Genomic DNA, 18756 nt, shown 5'->3' on the forward strand with positions numbered 1-18756 from the left:
CGATGGTGTCTATGGTCACAAAAAGCTTCCACAGCCTGATGTCATAAATAAGTGTGTTAACTGTTAAAGGAACAACAGAAGTCACTGTGTACTAATCACCATGTAGGACCTCCGTCCTTAATGAGTTATACTATGAGAATTGACTGCAAATCTTGTTCCCAGACTGTACTCTGCATGTTGTGTGTGGGTGGGTGGGTGCAAACTGTTGAAATCTATGCTTAACATGAGTTGGTCCTTTGTATATAAAATCAAACTAAAAATGAACCATAATGAAGAGGGAGATGGGATGGGAGTTAGGGTGGGAGGGTGGGTATGGGGGAAAGAACCACTATATTCCTAAAGTTGTATCTATGAGAAAATGCATTCATCAAATAAAAACTTGTTTAAAAAAAAAAAAGAGAAAATATGGCCCTCCTCTATAATTCTTTCCCTAATGTTTGAATACCCAGCGTTTAAACTTGTATGTTATCTGTACAGTCATATGTATATAACACGTATGCCCATACAGTGTTGATAGTAATGGTTTAACAGGACAGGCAGAACTTATACATCTTAATTGAGTCTTATATCGTAAAATAGTTATTCTTGGCATTTTCCAAAAACATTTTATTGAAAATAATATCCTTATGTTAAATGGGCAATGGCAATACTACTGCCATCATTCATTAAGATTTTCTATTTTTAAATTTCTAAGTCTATAGCACTTTCTTCTTAACGTACTGAAGTAGGAAAAATTATCTTGGTATATTCGGTATTTTAAAGTGGGCATACATTTTTGAAGTTAAATCTTATTACAGAAAAGAAAGTGCATGACAATAAAATCATAGCACAGAATATCTGAGAGATATGGTGAGGTAGAGAGAAATCACACCTACCTTCCAGGGACACTCTGAGCATTTGACATATTAATGCACTTAAAAGTAGCTTGCCTAAAGCTTTGCTCAGAGCAGATATTCAAAAACAGCTACCAATCATTATCCTCTAAAAGGGATCCAAGAGAGAAGTTCCTGAAACAGAGATGGCAAAATCTCTCCAAAACAAGTGCTCCTAAAACCAAAGTGATTGCTTTGATGAAAGGAATTTTTACTTGTCTGGGAAAAACAGAGAACTTCTCCACTTACTGTGTTCAGATGTATCCAGAGATCATTTCGAAAATCAGTATGTCCCACAATCACCATCAAGTAAATGTTCTTCTAAGACTTGTGGCAAGGAAGACTCCTTTGGCCTAATTTTGGTTCAGATCATGATTACTCCAGTCCTTTGTCTGCTAGGCAATCATGCGATCTTGAGGTGAGGGTTTGCAGAGCAATGTGCAGGCTACTGGAGACACTAGATGCCTAATTACCTTTCGCATAAAGACTTTTGAGGATGAAACAGTGATGTACGTTGTCATGCTACCTCACAGCTAAATCAGTAAGTTATTTACTCACTGCAAGGCCCCATGTGATAGAATGTACAAGGGTACAATTCTAATATGAAGACAGTAGTCCAATGAGATCACAAAGAGTTGAGAATAAAGAAGATGGAAGGCAGGAGGTGGCACAGCAGTTAAGACACTGTTTAGGATGTCCTCAACCCACATCACAGTCCCAGCTCCATTCCAGCTTCTAATTCCTGCTTTCTGCTGATGTGCACGCATGGAGGCCACAGAAGAATGATTCAAGTACTTGAGTTCCTGTCACCCACGTGGGAGATTTGGGTTGAATTTCTGGTTTTTGGCTTTAGCCTGGCCCAGCCCTAACTGTATAGTCATCTGGGGAGTTAATCAGTAGATGGAAGACCTGTCTCTTTCTTTCAAACCAATATACATACATTAAAAAGTTTTAAAAACATGCCAGGAGAAGGAATGATAATGAAAAATATCTATGATTTCAAAAAATGGGAGTGGTACATGGAAACCACACATTACTTGTTCTGTGGATTACTGAATTTGGGTGTTCCCATCACTCACTCATGTATTCATTCCATAAGTGTGCCAGGAACTGCAACAGGCATAGGCCTAAGTGTGAAAACCAACTATTACATCACCTATACTTAACTGGCTGCAGGTCCCCTCAGCAGAACCAAACAAAACAAAATCCTTTGAGGCAAGAGCAAATAGGAAACCTGGTACTGCTTTTGATATGATCTATAAAAGAAGTTATTTATGAACTATCAAGTCTTGGTAGCCGAGCGCTTTATCCACACTTGTCTTACCATCCACTCGTTATCTTATGTTTTAGGTGTTGAGGCACCTGGGCCTTTTCCCCTACTCAGTCAATTAAAAACTGTAAGGACAATACAGGAGTAATCTAATAATATACAAAAAAATAATAATGCTTGTTTCTTCACATAATAAGAGCTTACTTACTTGAAGGAAAGCCCAGTGTACTCATGTGCTCTGTCTGTCCATCTGTCTGTCTCTCAAGCAAAGAATGAATGAATGCATGGCTTGAATAATATCTAGGTCCTCGCTGCTGCCCACAAGGCCCCATGTGATCTAGCTCTGTGCCCTCTATTCTGTGCTCCTACACCCTCCACTGCTCATTAGGCTCCAGGCACACCTGCAGTCTTTCTGACCCAAAAGCTTATTCTACCCTAGAGCTTTTGCAATTGTTGGTCTCTCTGCTCAAATCCCCTCCTCAAAACTCCCTCCCCTCAAATTTAAAGGGGCTTGGCTTGCACCTTTTCTTTTTCGCAAGCATCCAGTTCCCATGTCATTTCTGTGAAAGGGCCTTTCTGAACACCACTCACTCTCACACCCTTTTACTTCCTACATAACGTTAATACTCTGAAACAATCTCATTGATGTGCTCCTACATGATTAAGTTAATTTTAAGGGCCCATGCTAGTCAATGATGTAGCTGGAGGGCTGACTCAAGGTGGGCAGATCACCCTGTTGCAACCTTCTGACTCAGACTAAAAGGCTACAACATGTAGACGATAACAGGCTCCCTATAGCACTCAGTAAAAAGTGACTGACTGAACAAGCAAATCAATGGATGATCAAAGAACGAATGCTTCTCTTGTGACTGTGTGTGACATTTGAGGACCTGTGGGTGGTTGTCAGGAAAACTGCAGCCTGCATATTGTGGATATTTTCCCACCCACTCCTCCCACACTAGTGAAGAGATGTCCTAGACTCTCGGACCTAAAACAAGAATGCCCATTCCCAAAGAGGTGGAAGAATCCGAAATGATCAAGAGGGTACAATGAATTCTATCCCAAGAAGATCTATGTCCTCATTTCTATAGGATAGAGGCAGTGGCCATAAATGAAATTAAAATACAACTAGTCTGACAAATAACGCCTCATCATTTCTCCCCTCTAGAATTATCTTTCTACCCGTTCATTCACCCAACATTTACTAAACACTGGTTGTATAAGCTAGGCCATGGAGACACAAAACTGAGTGAAAGTAGCCTGTCTAAAAGGCACACATTCGGAAAAGCAAAGTAAGCTCCATGGGGGTCCCAGGAATACATAAAGAAGGGGAAAGGGAAAAAGAGAAGGAAGGAACTAAGAGTATCTGCTGTGTGCCAGGAGCTCTCTGGGTCCTCCTCATCCTCAACTCCTGCACTCACGGAGGAGATGACATTCACAGCAATCTACCTTATTCTCTGAACAAGCAAGGAAGCACTGGAGGCCGAGAAGCAGCATGAAAGACAAGTGAAGGCGGGGAGAAGTGGAGCAGAAACAGGAGCTGGAAGCCCAGTCCCTCTTCTGTTCATCTGGGTAGCTGAAGCATGAGGTGCTTCATCCTGTGTGACAATCTGACAACCCCAGCAGTCACAGGAGGGCTCAGACAGGAAGGAGCAGCCCAGAATACCTGTGAGCAGAGAGAGAGGGACACGGCAGCAATAGCTTACATGAAAAGAAGGGGGAAAGATGTTATTGCTTGTTAGTTTCAAGATTAATATGAGTGGATTGAGGTTGCTATACAAGGGGAAATGATCACCCTAAAATAAGACCTGATTTGCATAACGCAGCCAAACAATGGAAAGTTGATCAGTAACCTACAAATAAAGGTTTGACTGTTTATGTGGACTGTTTTAGATGTTAAAAAAAATGTCCTTGAGATTCAGAGTCTCCAGAATTCAGATTTCAATTGGAAACACTCAGTGTCCGCCGCACCTGTAGCTGAATGATGCGTGGGATGGAGTGTGACTGGAAAACAGCAAAGATCTCCGATGCTAGATTGCTGAGGCTTCGGGCCCACTTGACAAGCTCCTTCACAGTTGAGATCTGCGGCAAAGATGTAATGTGCCACTTGCAGCACTGTTTGTTCCAATCACTTGAAGGAAATACTCTTACCTAAGGCATACACGGCACCATCGTGTGTGTGTGTGTGTGCGTGCGCGCATGCACCATATGTAGAAATGTTCACTTTTTAATTTCTTCATGGCTCATTGTGGCTATGAGTGTCCCCAAGGCTCATCCTACCTTTCAAAAGTCAGTCACAACTATGACCTATCAGTAATAACACTATTTTGTTTTCCTTTGTAAAGGCCTTGGATCTGGCCAAAACATACCGCCCTCAATTAATCACTCAGGATTACAAAGGCAGGCTTTCAGAAATGCTACCTCTGAACAAAGCAAAAGCAGCCCAGGGAGAAGGGCCTGCTTCCCTCCAGGCCCACTCATCATCCATTCATGGGGAAAGCAAGCCCAGAGAAGGAAAGAGCTGCCAGATGAGTATGGGACAGGTCCTGGCTGGCCATCGTATCCAAACCTCTCTTCTTCCAAACCCACCCCTTCTGCTCTGATGTCAGGATTAGCAGTGCAAACGGGGGAAGTAAGACGGAGCCCCTCCAAGACCCTTTTAAGTTAAACCCGTTGCCACAAACAAGTACAGTCATTCCCTATATTCTATGAAGAGAACCCACCTCATCTCTGATGGCACAGCCCAGTCTCCTGTTCTCAGGGAAGCTCATTCTCTACACCTCCTCACTAGAACCCTAGCTGGCCCCACACCATCTGATGCTAAGTCATCCCCAGGATTAACGACTGTTCCAAGTGATCATCAGTGTTCTGGCCATCGCTACCACTTGTTACAGGGTCTGGCTTCTGCGTCTTGGAAGCAGAATCCAGTGCTGGAGCCAGGCCCATCATGTGAAGTGTGATGTCACGGCCATGAACACCGGTCTTAAGGCCATCAGCCCTACTGTCATTGCTTGGCTAGCACTTACTGATTGTGTGGCTATCAAGTTCCTCACTGTCTCTGACACTAATGGTACTGCTAACGTCTTCTTCACACCCGGCACGAGACAGGTGTTTGCTTCTTTTCCTCCCTTCCCTAATAGACCTCAGATTCTTAGCTTATTCTTGTCTCCCTTCTCTCATGATGATGAAAATGACAATGTGTTGGCTGGCGCCGCGGCTCACTAGGCTAATCCTCCGCCTAGCGGCGCCGGCACACCGGGTTCTAGTCCCGGTCGGGGCGCCGGATTCTGTCCCGGTTGCCCCTCTTCCAGGCCAGCCCTCTGCTGTGGCCAGGGAGTGCAGTGGAGGATGGCCCAGGTGCTTGGGCCCTGCACCCCATGGGAGACCAGGAAAAGCACCTGGCTCCTGGCTCCTGCCATCGGATCAGCGCAGCGCGCCGGCCGCGGCGGCCATTGGAGGGTGAACCAACGGCTAAAGGAAGACCTTTCTCTCTCTCTCTCTCTCTCACTGTCCACTCTGCCTGTCAAAAAAAAAAAAAAAAAAAAAAAAAAGAAAATGACAATGTGTTGTATATATTTACTTATTCCTTATGCACTTATGAAGAGCTTTCCAGTACCCATGTTTTACAACAAGGAAACTGAAGCTGAGAAGGACTCTAGATTAGGCAACTATAAGATTCACAGCCAGGATTCAAAACCAGGTCTTCCAGATCCTAAAGTCATGTGCTCTCCACTTTCCAGCCCAACACAGCCAGGGCCAGAGCACAGAAAACTCTTTTTTAAAAAATGGGCCAAAGATTCAATGATCAGGCCACTAAACTAACAGTGGAAAAACACTTCCCTTCCTATGTCCAAAGGCTCTCTGAAAAGTCAGAGAAATTGGGATCAACGCTTTGAGACCCCCTAAGTAGCTTTTTAAAGGGGGGACAAACAGCAAAGTGAAGGAAATCAACTTCTGGCTAGCTGGGACTGTCCCACCCGAGCAGACTCAAGGTGCCTATCAGCTGTGTCATATGTGTCCACCTGCTCAGCACTTTCCTCGGCACTGTGGGTGTTCAAATCAGCAAGGGTCTTCCCCAGGGAACTGAAGCCTCCTTGGACTCCATGAGTTGAGAACACAGTCCTGACAATGGGCATCATTTTCACTAAAACTGATAGTGGGCATCTGCTCTCACATCATAAGTGGGCTTACGAGTAAAAATCAAGCACAATGACAGATGAAAGGCTGTGAAAGCTTCTAGGTACTGTTTCAAATATTAGTGAGTTATAGAAAAACAGCACTGAGAATACGGTTAGATTCCTGAAAACGAGAGCTTATAAGCTCACAGAAAATACTTATCGTGAATAACTATTCATGAATTCAAAAAGCTTCTGGCACCATAATAAACTTAGCACTTTAATTTCATTTTCCCACAAACTGTTGGAAGTACTCTTGTAATAAAAAAAAAAAAGAGGGATAGATTCCCTACTTGTATTTCTGACCTGTCTCTGGTCATTCAAGTCAGGTCTGTACTGAAGAATGAGGGGCAGGACAGGTACCCAACAGATCAGGCTCCTCCATCCGCAAAGATCTGCCCCTCTGAACTGGAGGTGGAGATACCTAGTGAAGAGAAGACTGTTCCCCTCTTCGGTGGAGCAGACAGAAAACAACCAAGTGCACGCCAACACTTCTGTGTGGTGTTAAGGAACATCAAGGAGACCAGGTGACTGGAGAGTGGCCACGAGAAGGACACAGAAACAGAGGGGCCCAGACACTGCAGGGAGGAAAAGGCCATGTCAGGAAGTTTGGATTTTACTGCAAAGGCAACGGTTGGTCAAAGATTGAGCCACAGAGGTTCTGGAGGAGTAAGGTAGCTAGTTCTGACCATGAGAAAAATGACTGTGGCTGTTATGTTAGGAATGAAAGTTAAAGGAGCAAGGCTGAAAAGGGAAGCGCCAATAAGCTGGATATTTCACAAACAGAACTTCTCTTCAGTATTTCTGTTGTGGCTCAATCCACTTCCTCTGCAACCACACCCCAAACTCAAGGCTTCCTCCAAAACTCTTCCTCTTCCCTTAAATCCATTTAGTACTTTCAATGGATGGCAGCAAGAAACTAAAGTCATGTTTCACTTACTTACCACCCTGTACCAATCAGACTATCAGATGCCTCCAGCTCTATCTTTATGGCACTTCTTAAACCCATTCCAAAGGCTCTCGCCTTCCTGTAGGACTTGGTGAAGCCCCAGCAAGGCCCTCTTAACAGCCTCCTAATGGTTCCCCACTTTCATCCTCTACCCATCCATTGTCTATACTAACGGAGAATGTTCCTAAAATATAAATTACTAAAATATAAACATGATATCACTCTCTGGCTTTTCCACCTAAAATACTAAAGTGGAAATCCAGGCCATGTTTTTATAAATACCCTCTCTCACCTCAAAAATTACTTCTGCAGACTCTATGTTTTCGTCTTCCTGCCTATGTCACCCTACATTTTCACACTGAATTCCTGGCACTTCAGGCTAATGGTGTCCAAACGTACTAGACCCCTTTCTGGACTCTGGGAGTCTGGACAAGTGAATTTCAGCAGGTAGAATTCTCTCCTTTCTGCATAGTACTTAGGTCTTCTGCCTTGTTCTCCACCATCCTAAGATTCTTACAATCTCATGACCAAATGTTTAAACACCTTTTCTTTGAAGCCATCCTCCCTTCCCCATTGAGAAATAATCTCTCTTTATTCCTTGGTGCAATGAGAGCACTAACCAGTTATAATGACTTTTTCCTTACATTTCTATCTCAAAGTTTTTTATCTGTTAAGATACTACATCTGTGTCTCTTTTCTTTCCCCAGCTGCAAGGAGCTGTATTGAAGAGCAGAGCTGGATTGCATGGGGCACAGAAGGAACTCCACGTGGGCCCTTGAACAACAGGCATCCAAGTTTGTCCCTCAGACTTCTTTTGTTGTCACTTTCCCAGTCTGAAATTTCTCAGACTAGAACAATCTGCAGTCTCTTCTCATTTTTCTGCTTTTCTAAAAATCAAATATTTTCAAGTCCTTGGGAAATTCTTCTGCTGTTTCAACTCTCTTAGCATGCCAGATTTTGTTTTAAATAAAAGGAACTTTAATTTTTAAAAAAAGTAATACAACAAATATCAACAGAGAAATAACCCTAGGGAAGGATCTTCTGTTTAAGATTTCTGGCCAGCGCCGTGGCTCACTAGGCTAATCCTCTGCCTGCGGCACCGGCACCCCGGGGTTCTAGTCCCAGTTGGGCGCCAGTTTCTGTCCTGGTTGCTCCTCTTCCAGTCCAGCTCTCTGCTGTGGCCCGGGAAGGCAGTGGAGAATGGCCCAAGTGCTTGGGCCCTGCACCCGCATGGGAGACCAGAAGTGCCTGGCTCCTGGCTTCGGATTGATGCAGCGTGCCGGCCGTAGCAGCCATTTGGGGGGTGAACCAATGGAAGAAAGACCTTTCTCTCTCTCTCTCTCTCACTGTCTAACTCTGCCTGTCCAAAAAAAAAAAAAAAAAAAAAAAAAGATTTCTATGCAGGGTGGGGATGTGGCCTAGTCATGGGGAGGTCCATGTATTTGTAGCCTCTGGTCCCAGCTCAGCTCTTCATTCCAGCTTCCTGCTAATGCAGACCCTGGAGGCAGCAGGTGGTAATTCAAATACTTAGTCTTGCCATGCATGTGAGAATGTTGGATTGAGCACTGGACTTTGTCTCAGATTAGCCCACAGCCATTGAAGGCATCTGAGGAGTGAACCAGTGGAGGAGAGCTCTTTTTCTGTTTGTCTGTCTCTCTCCTCTCTCTCTGCCTCTTGAATAAATAAAGTTAAAAATAAAGCAGTTCCGAGGAGGAACCATAGCTTTGGTCAGATCCTCATTTCACCCACTATGTGACCTTTATTTGCATCCTCTGTCCTCCAAGAAGTTTTCTAGAAAGTCCACCTTATAAGAAAAGCACTAATGAGTCAGAAAGTAGGTGTGTCCAGAGATAAATAAGTAAAATGACAACAAAACCAGGCTTTTAACTCTGCAAGGTTTAACCCCAGTCTATGTTCTTTCCCTTGATTACTTCTCTAATAAGAAAACGGGTTTTACCCCACTTATCATGCTCACGTATGCCACATACTAAGGGTTCTACAGCTGGCTCATCTCCTTAGCTTCTGAGGACAGAAGTCATAGGCAGAAACACAGTCTATAAGCCACTGGTGACATTTCCACTTTGGTCATGAGTTTAGACCCCTTGTTTATTCCCCAACCACAGATCTGGTCATTGGTAAGTAACATGTTTTGACAAAGAGAGACAGGCTAATTTGTTAGAGGAGCCCAAGAAACCCTAGCTATATGTTTGCATGAAGATGATTCCTAACATGAAGGACTGATTTTCATTAGGGACTGATCAGGTTAATAAATAACAAAATGAATAAAGCAGCAGTTCTCAATACTATGTTCTGGAGAACACTCTCCAAGAAGTAGCAGAAAGTATGGGGAGTAGGGTTCATAACAAATTTGGAAAGCACTAGCTGTTAACTTAATGTTTCTCCTGGAGAAACTCAGCACACATCAGAACATCAAAGACAAGGATTTTAACATAAATGTTTAACTTTATAATCCGGCAATTCCCAATTAAATTGATTAAAATCGGAATTATTTTTATTTTTGATAATCTGCCAAACAACGTTTTTTGGGACACCAATTCGAGTAACTGAATTAAAAAAAGAAAGAAAGAAACTCGAGAGTTAAAAAAAAAAGTGAGTACTATATGCAACAGCAAAAAAACAAAACAAAACAAAACAACAAACCCTCTTGACTTTTTAATGGCAACAACAGATCCTGTTCAGAAAAGTACAATTCTCACAGAATACACAAAACCAAGATAAAAGAATTATTAAGAGTGTGGGACATTACAACAGAAATCATGGACCAAGTTGACAACTCTAACATATAATTAGTATATAGCATTCTTACATTGTTGTTATCTCAGAAGACCACAGAGACAAAAGATATTAATGCAGGAAACTGATCATTTTAAAATTCCAAGTAAAACAAAAATGAAATGCCTTCTTTAGTCTTATAAAACAAAACAAAAGAAACAATAAAACAATGAATGGAGAGGCTCCTGAGAAGTGGCCACAACCCACATAGAAGAGAAGCTATTTCAAGTCACAAAACTGCTTATTTTTATTTTATTTTTTTTGACAGGCAGAGTTAGACAGTGAGAGAGAGAGAGAGAGAGAGAGAGACAGACAGACAGAGAGAAAGGTCTTCCTTTTTCCGTTGGTTCACCCCCCAGATGGCCACCACTGCCGGCGCGCTGCATCGATCCGAAGCCAGAAACCGGGTGTTTCCTCCTGGTCTCCCATGTGGGTGCAGGGCCTAAGCACTTGGGCCATCCTCCACTGCTTTCCCGGGCCACAGCAGAGAGCTAGACTGGAAGAGGAGCAACCGGGACAGAATCCAGTGCCCCAACCGGGACTAGAACCCGGGGTGCCAGCGCCACAGACAGAGGATTAGCCACGTGAGCCGCGGCACCTGCCAACTGCTTACTCTTGACATAGTAATCTCATCCTTATAATTCCTAACAAAACAAATACTGCTACACCTGCAACAATTAAAAAAAGGGAGAAGAAATATAACTGTTATCAAACATCTCCACTCACTGTTGCCAGTGTTTCTCAGGGCTATACTTTATATATAAAAAGTTCACCACAAAGAAAGATAAATGTTTGAGGAGACAAACTTGCTTATCCTGGCTGGAACATGGACTACTGTATACATGTATCAAAGCATCATATAGTAGCCCATAAATATGCAGCTTTTATGTATCAGAAACAAGTTAAGAGGGGCCAGCATTGTAGTGTAGCAGGCTAAGCCAGTGCCTGCCATGCTGGCATCACATATGGGCACCTGAGTCCTGGCTGCTCCACTTCGGATCCAGCTCCCTGCTAATGTGCCAGGGAAAGAAGCAGAAGATGGCCCGAGTCCTTGGGTTCCTGCATCCATGTGCCCACGTGGGAGATCTGAAAGAAGCTCCTGGTTCCTAGTATTGGATTGGCCCAGCTCTAGACACTGTGGCCAACTGGGGAGTGAACCAGCAGATGGAAACTCTCTCTCTCTCTCTTTCTCTATGAACTCTGCCTTTAAATTAAATAAATAAAATCTTACAAAAAAGAAAGTTAGAAATAGTCTAAATCCAGTAACAGTATAATGATAAAGTAAAATATGATACAAACAGAATGCTTAATTGTATGATTACTAGAAATTCTATATGGAATAATTAGGATAAAAGACTATCATGTATCAACTGCTTACTGTGTGTTATGTGCAAATATTACAAAATGCCATTTAGAGCATAAAATTGCATGTATTGTGACAATGCAAATTATTTAGAAATGTAAAGTTTAGAGAGGTAGAGATGGTATAAAAGCAATTGCTATGCTGTGATTAGGAAAACTCTTTCTTTTAAAATAATTTCCTTATATAATAATACAAGTTTGATTTAGTATTTTAAAGTTTATTTTAAGCCTTTTAACATTGTCTTGCAATAGATGCAATGCCTGCTTTTTGCTCAGCAATTTCAAAAGACCCAACACTATGCTAACTTTCATAGAAAATAAGGGAGACATAGTATATACTCTCAGTAATTTCCATGTCTCCTTGCAAATTGTACATTTAAAAAATTAGTAGAATATTGTGTTTCAAGAGCTCCTGTCTGGAGCCAAAAATAAAACTGTAATCACAGCAATTACCTTGTGAACCTCTAATTTCTGTTGTAGTTCTAAAGTTCGGAGTAGCACACCCACCCACAAGCACCATGGCTCTTTCATCTTGAAGCAATTTCAGCTCCATTCTTAGGAAAATAATAATTATAGGTACAACAAGGTATTTAAAGACCAAAAATACAGTCATGAAAACACCACTTCCATGTTATATCACAGTTAGAGTTCCTCAACAGAATTAGAACCTAGACCAGAAAGAAGTCCTGTGAGTCACATCTTTTTGGGATCATGAGGACTTGTCAGGATGCCACCTCACAAGAGACCAGGAATTTTGTTGGTGACAAGGCTGGAAACCACTGAGCTGTCACATCCTAGCATGCCCTTCAAAACCTATATGACTGAGTCTTGAGTCAATGGCTCAAAAAACGCTTCTGATGGTTCAAATACTGACTGCCATCTATGCTTACAGTATTATGGGAAAGGTTGGCACAAAAAATGCAGCTCAGTTGTCAGTGTCTATACAGACAGAAGCCACCACTGTCCAGTTTAAAAGGATGCTGCCACATATACCAATCGTATACCAATCGTTTTTTCTTCATTAGCAGCAACCAACTGAGTATCTTTGAACTTAGGACATTGATAGGATCCAATGGCACCAACATTATTCAAAGATGGAACATCTTATATTTTGTCACTTTTACTATTTCACTTTTGATTTTCTACCTATCCAAATATTATCATCACCATCTTCCCTTTCTGAGGATATTAAGGCTCCCGGGATATACTACATACCTTTTTCTAAGCTCATGTAAGCAATACATGTTATCTTGAGATTCATCTCCCAAATTAAAATTTAAAAATTGCATTCTACTTACAGATGTCCCACAACCTTAAATTTATTATACTGCTAAAAAGCAAATAAAAATAGGTATTTTCCTCCAAAGTTTGTTTCTGACTACAAGGCACTTAGGACATCTTCTTTATTGTTAAAAAAAAAAAAAAATTGCAGAGAAGTTTTTACTTCTTTAAAAAATGTAATAACAAGAAAAGTAAAAATGAAAATTTTAAACTCTACCCACAGTTCCATGATTCTCATGTCTTTATTCATGTGCATATACACTGTGTTTTACATGTAATCAATATTCCACCTTCTTCACTTAAGTCATCTGACACATTTTTTTCTGCAAGGGCACAGCCATTAGCACATTAACAACTGTACACCTTTGTCACTCTGATCCATCATCTGTCTCCTATGCAGTCTTGTTGCTGAAAATTAGCTTTATGGCCAGTTCTTTTACATTCCTATCAACGGTATTTATTATTATAAAATCTTAATTTTCAGCATGGATGTCAAACCATCAAAAGCTGGATAACCGTATAGTAGGGATAATTTTAAGTTGTGTATATGTTTTTTTAAAAAGATTTTATTTATTTATTTGAGAGGTACAGTTACAGACAGAGGTAGAGAGACAGAGAGAAAGGTCTTCCATCTGCTGGTTCACTCCCCAAATGGCCACAATGGCCGGAGCTGAGCCGATCCAAAGCCAAGAGCCAGGAGCTTCTTCCAGGTCTCCCATGAGGGTGGCAAGGGCTCAAGCACTTGGGCCATCTTCCAGTGCATCCCCACAGTACAGCAGAGAGCTGGATCGGCAGAGAAGCAGCTGGGGCTAGAATGAGTGCAGGCGCCGCAGGCAGAGGATTAACCTACTATGCCACAGTGCCGGCCCAGATGTGTCTTTTTAGCATGAGTACAGAGGATCAACAACCTCTAATTATATTTTTTAGTATATTAATAATTCACAATGTCCCTAAGTCACAACCTTGACAAATTAAGCTTTGGATTTCTAAAAATCTGGTCACATACCAGAAATGTCACCAAGTTCTAATCGTCTTGCAAATTATACAAGTGCCACATAGAATAATGGTTAATTCACAATGTGGGCATACTAAAAGGATCCAAAGGCTAATGTGTGGCACTCCCTACCTTTATACACACACATGCACATATGTGCGTGCCTGCACACCAGCCGTTCTGTACCATGTACCCTCTCAAATAAAATTGTTGGAGGACAGTCAATGCAGACAGAAAGTCCTCCTAGAAAGAGTATGGCCATGAGTCCTGAGGCACACTGAGTCAGTATTCGTTAAGGAAGACAGGGATTTAGTACCAGGCTTTGCCCTCAAGCTCAAAGAATAATATGTGCCACTGTGTTTCGTTTCCTGGAAGGTAAACCTCTCTGTTTACAGGAGCTGGGGAAGCAAATCAAACTTTTGAAATTAAACCTTATTTCTTCAAAGATACACATGAACAATTCAGAGATGTTTTTTTCAACAGATAAGATTTTTTGTTTTATGAGAATCAGTGCTTTTGTAATGCTTCTTGTTTCCCTGGCTCATACTTCAAGGAGTTTGTGTACAGTGGAATTTTAAAAAGTTTATTTTGATACAAAAATATTTTGAAAGTCATAGAAAGTAATTCAGATTTTGATATATTGAGCTTTCTTGAAATGAGGATGCAACCACAAAACATCTGGAAAAACACTTCTATCTCCATTCTGTGAATTTGTTTGCTGGACAAATAACAAGGTGGCACAGTATCTCACAGTCAAGGAACACAGACATGATCCCTAATTTCAGGGGTTGAGATGAGTTACCTCAATCACATTCATCAGGTACTGACAGACAAAGTATAACCAAAGATGTTTCCCTATAGTGTGACAGCTGAGGACAAATTTTCCAAAGCAAAAATGTATTTACCTAGAAATGAAACATACAGTAAATTTTAGAAAATATTTAAGAAAATATATCTTGGAGGTAGGAAGAAAAAGAAAATCCCATCTTTGTAAATAAATACAAAAGTTTTAAAAATAAATACATTCTATGGATTTAAATAAACATATTCTATAGTTTGAGTTATACTATAAAGTGGAGGGGGCTGAATTTCCTTCAAATGATTTCTTTAATATATAGCTAGGATAAAACTGGAGAACAGAAGTGGCTTAAGACATGGTTTCCATCTCCAGCATTACAGAACGGAGAGGGAGGAATTAGGGCACAAAGGCATCCGCTCTCATATGCTTGCTAAGTGAGCAGTTTTCTGGATGCCCACACTGACAACACAGTACCATGTCCAATGGACACTGTCCAGGAGGCTGAGTAGGCCCACAGTAGAGGCCTCAGCGTGTATGCTCAAGTAGTCTCTTCCTTTTTAAACACCACTGAGCTCTGCACTGGATCCTCACACTATGTCCAGTGACAAGTCTCAGGGATTCTCCAAATCACTCCATGTTTCAAGAGTGAAAGCAGTTACCCACTATTCACAGGGAGGGCACACCATGAAGAGACAAGTGGGTCAGAACTACTCACGGTGGACCCACAATCAGTCATACAGAGATTGGCTAAATGTTCACAAAGCACCGCTCTGGAGGACTCCGCGTGAGGAGTGGGACTTCATGTTGCGTGTTTCATTTCATAGGCTTTTGTCTGATATGTGTGAAAAAGTACAAGATTTAAGGATTTTCACATACTTAGAATATCCTTAAACATATACTTAGGTTTGTATTTTCCCAAATCTGTGTCCATCCAGCCCAATTAATGCAGTGAGAATAAAAAAAACAAAAAAGAATCACCATTAGAAAGTTTGGAAAATGCTCCAAACTACACCCCCTTTGAAGGCTCATAGAGCATTAATTTATTTAAAGCCCAAGAGATTTAAAAAAAAAAAAAAATTTTAACTTTAAACTTTAACACAGTATTTTTGCAAACTATTTTGCCTCAGAGACACCCCTCCCTCTACCCATGTCCTTTTCTGAAGTACCTACTAATCCCAAAATCAGTTTTCCACAGAATATACTTTATGTAAATCTGTTGAAATCAGAGAATGCAAATAGGTGCTCCACAGTCCAAATCCAACCTGCATGAATATTTTCTGGGGAGAGCAAATCAACTTGAGTAAATTCTTAAGCTAATACAAACATTAAAAAACTTGGGAGATTTAAAATAAAAATTCAGAAGTCCGAAGTCCAGCTTTTCCTGTAAAATTCCTTGGCTAAGCTAAACTCATCTTTTCCCCGTAATAATAATCTATGAGGCCTATGGGAGAGACACCGTTTAGTTTCTCTAATTGCCACTGACCCGCGGGGCACCAGTGTCACAGCGGCTCCTCGTAGCTGCTCTCTGGGCAGCAGTGCCGGGATAGAAGAGGTTGAGGCACATCTGAGATGCCTGAGGAGTCTTCCTCCTCCATGAAGGCTGTGATCCTAGGTGTTCCCTGTTCACATCCATCACCCTGTCATACTTGGTAATATGGTCGGCCATCCTCCTCTCGCCCCCTTCTGGAAGAATTATATGGACATACTGGTGTGAAGCCTCACAGATGACCCTGAAACGTACTCAGCACCTCCACCCTCTCAAGTCCCATGGACAGTTTTAGGCAATAGAGGTTATCATTCACTACTTTCCAACTGTTTCATGTGAGTGTTGTGGAAACAAGAGGGGCACCAGAGCCCACATGGCCTGGACCAAGTTCAGTCTCTGCCTCCAAAGGCTCTGCCTCCTAATCTCTGTGGACTTCAGGATCTTCATCCCACTGCTTTATATGGTGAATGGGAGGATCGGAGATGTACCAAGTGCCGGTGCACAGTAGGCAGATGGCACTCCTTAGTTCTCAGAACGTTCCTCCACCCGACTCTCACAGTTCTACATTCCAAACGCAATGCTTTGCCTTCACTTCATAGATATATAACATGTTGATGTTGACGGACTGGATTTCATCCTCCAAGTAATGAAGAAATGCCCCTGTCTCAGTTCTCATGTTTCTCACTCTGAATTTTGAGGTAAGTTGTAGGGATACCATCAACTCTAAATATAAATTCAGGAAGGGCATCTGTCCGTTTGCTTTCGGTAATTTTTAAAGAACAGTTTCAGAGCTCGGGGTAAGAAATGAACTCCGCAGAGGAAAGAAAAAATATAATCTCCCCATAGAGCATGGTTCAAAAAATTCATGACCTGAGTTGATTTAAAAAATAACCATCTGCCTGCAATTCAGAGGAAAAAAAAAATGATGACTCACTCACTGAAATGGCTGAATCTTTTTCTTTTGTGCCTGGGATTACTAAATATTAGAGAACCTCCCTTAGGATTTTGCTGCAAAGTCTTTATTTGCTCACAACAAGGTTCAAACAGCTTCCTACACTCTTTTTACATTTGTCCCTTTTCATTTTAGCTAATAACTGAAGTAATTTCTCTTGATCTACTACTGTGGAAGGAAAACCTCGAAGAGGATGCTTAAAATTCTCTTTAAATCCTTGTCAGGCCTCTTCTCTAAGACTGTACTGAAACTGTCCTGGATGCAAGGCTTCTAATGCATCTGAGTTTCTTCCTAAGTATACAGCTCAGATCCAAAGTGTAGACAGGCCAAACAAAACAACAGGGTTCTGGTTCAACAAGTGTGCTTACTGGTTGATTATGGCTGTACAAAAACATCAAGCTACATTAGCATAAATTAGAAATGCTGCTGTTTAGCATCCAGCTCAATGAACCAGGTTGCTCACTAAGTAGCTATGGAACACTGCCTCACACACTTCCATATACTTTAAGTTTATTGTGGTGGACAGTAAGTGATGGGGGTATTTGCTTTTCTACAATGTCTTCACCTGAGAAATTAAAAAACTTTAGGTTAGATCTTAGTTCAATGAGCCACACCTTTACAAGGCAAGAATTCCAAGACAAGGAGTGGTGGATATATGGTGAAATTGTTAAGATGCCACTTAGGAAGTGAGCACCTCATATCAGAGTGTCTAAGTTCAAATTCCAGCTTCCTGCAAATGGCACCCTGGAAACACAAGTGACGTCTGAAATGGTGGCACTTGCCTGCAGTCTGGTCTAGGCCCCGCTGTTGTGGGTATGTGGAGAGTGAACTAGTGGATGGGAGACCTCAGTCTGTTTCTGTCTTTCAGATACATAAATTTCTAAAGAGAGAATCCAAGACAAGAAAATTGCATGTTTTTGGGTATTTCTCATGAAGATCGAAATATAAAGGCCATTTCTAATCTTTTAGCCATCAGCTATACTAAAGATTATTAAAAAAAAAAAAACTTACCAAGTGATTATTCTTTCTTCAGAAAATTTTTAGGGTAATTGATAGAGGGAATACATTAAATTTTTGCAAGAAAGAAAAAAAGACAATCAATTTTATTCAGTCATACATTGTCTGTGTGGGAAAAAATTAAGAATTCATTTTTCTTTCCATTCAGTAGGAACATTTGCCAAGTTATTTCTATAACACTGCAAGGTTTTTACAATGCAAGATGTGTTAATGAGGAACAATTACACCTGAGTAAAACCCGAAACATTATTTACAAGAGGGGCACCTGTTTAACTAACAGTCTGCTCCAGCAACTCTGACTGTTGGGCTACTAGGTGGGGAGCTCTGTGCCAACAGGTGTGGGACTTTTCTCACCCACTTCAGTCCAACGGGTCTCTGTGTAGCAGCATCTCACCTTTTCTCTCTGCTTCTAATAGCCACAAGCTCATCCCATTTCACTGAATTGTAGGGCTTCAATAACATATTCTAACTTAAAAAACATATTCTGACTGCCATATTTTATTTTAAAACAAAACCTTAAATCCTGAAAGGGCAATGACTTGCCTCCATTCACCTAGCATAGAGGTTCCAGCATCAGGACTATAAACCCAGGTATGACTCCTACACAGTGGCTTTTCCTTCCACCAAGATGCATGTGGAATTCCAACCCTGCAGGGCACTGGCCCTAGAATGGCACTTAGGTTCCTCAGTTCAGAAGTCTAGTGGGTCTGAGAGATGATGGGATGACCCCTTGGCCTGGGACACCTGGCTCAATCAGATCTCTAAAGAGATCCACTAGGTCTGTTTGCTGAACTACTCACCCTCTC

General features: G+C 41.5%; 1 protein-coding gene across 8 annotated transcripts in view; it reads right to left on the reverse strand.

The window, feature by feature from the left end:
* The window catches only part of ASAP1 (ArfGAP with SH3 domain, ankyrin repeat and PH domain 1), a 381209-nt gene that overhangs the window by 171061 nt on the left and 191392 nt on the right, over nt 1–18756 (reverse strand). The window contains exon 1 of one of the 8 annotated variants that reach the window (XM_051844825.2): nt 1122–5644. The exons of the other annotated variants lie outside the window; for them this stretch is intronic. Coding sequence (XP_051700785.1) covers nt 1122–1178 — 57 coding nt within the window. The 5' untranslated portion in view covers nt 1179–5644. Of the gene's footprint in view, nt 1–1121; nt 5645–18756 lie in introns of those variants that run through there. 8 annotated transcript variants of the gene reach the window in all.

Source organism: Oryctolagus cuniculus, chromosome 6 (assembly GCF_964237555.1).
Source record: "Oryctolagus cuniculus chromosome 6, mOryCun1.1, whole genome shotgun sequence".
Taxonomy (NCBI): Eukaryota; Metazoa; Chordata; class Mammalia; order Lagomorpha; family Leporidae; genus Oryctolagus; species Oryctolagus cuniculus.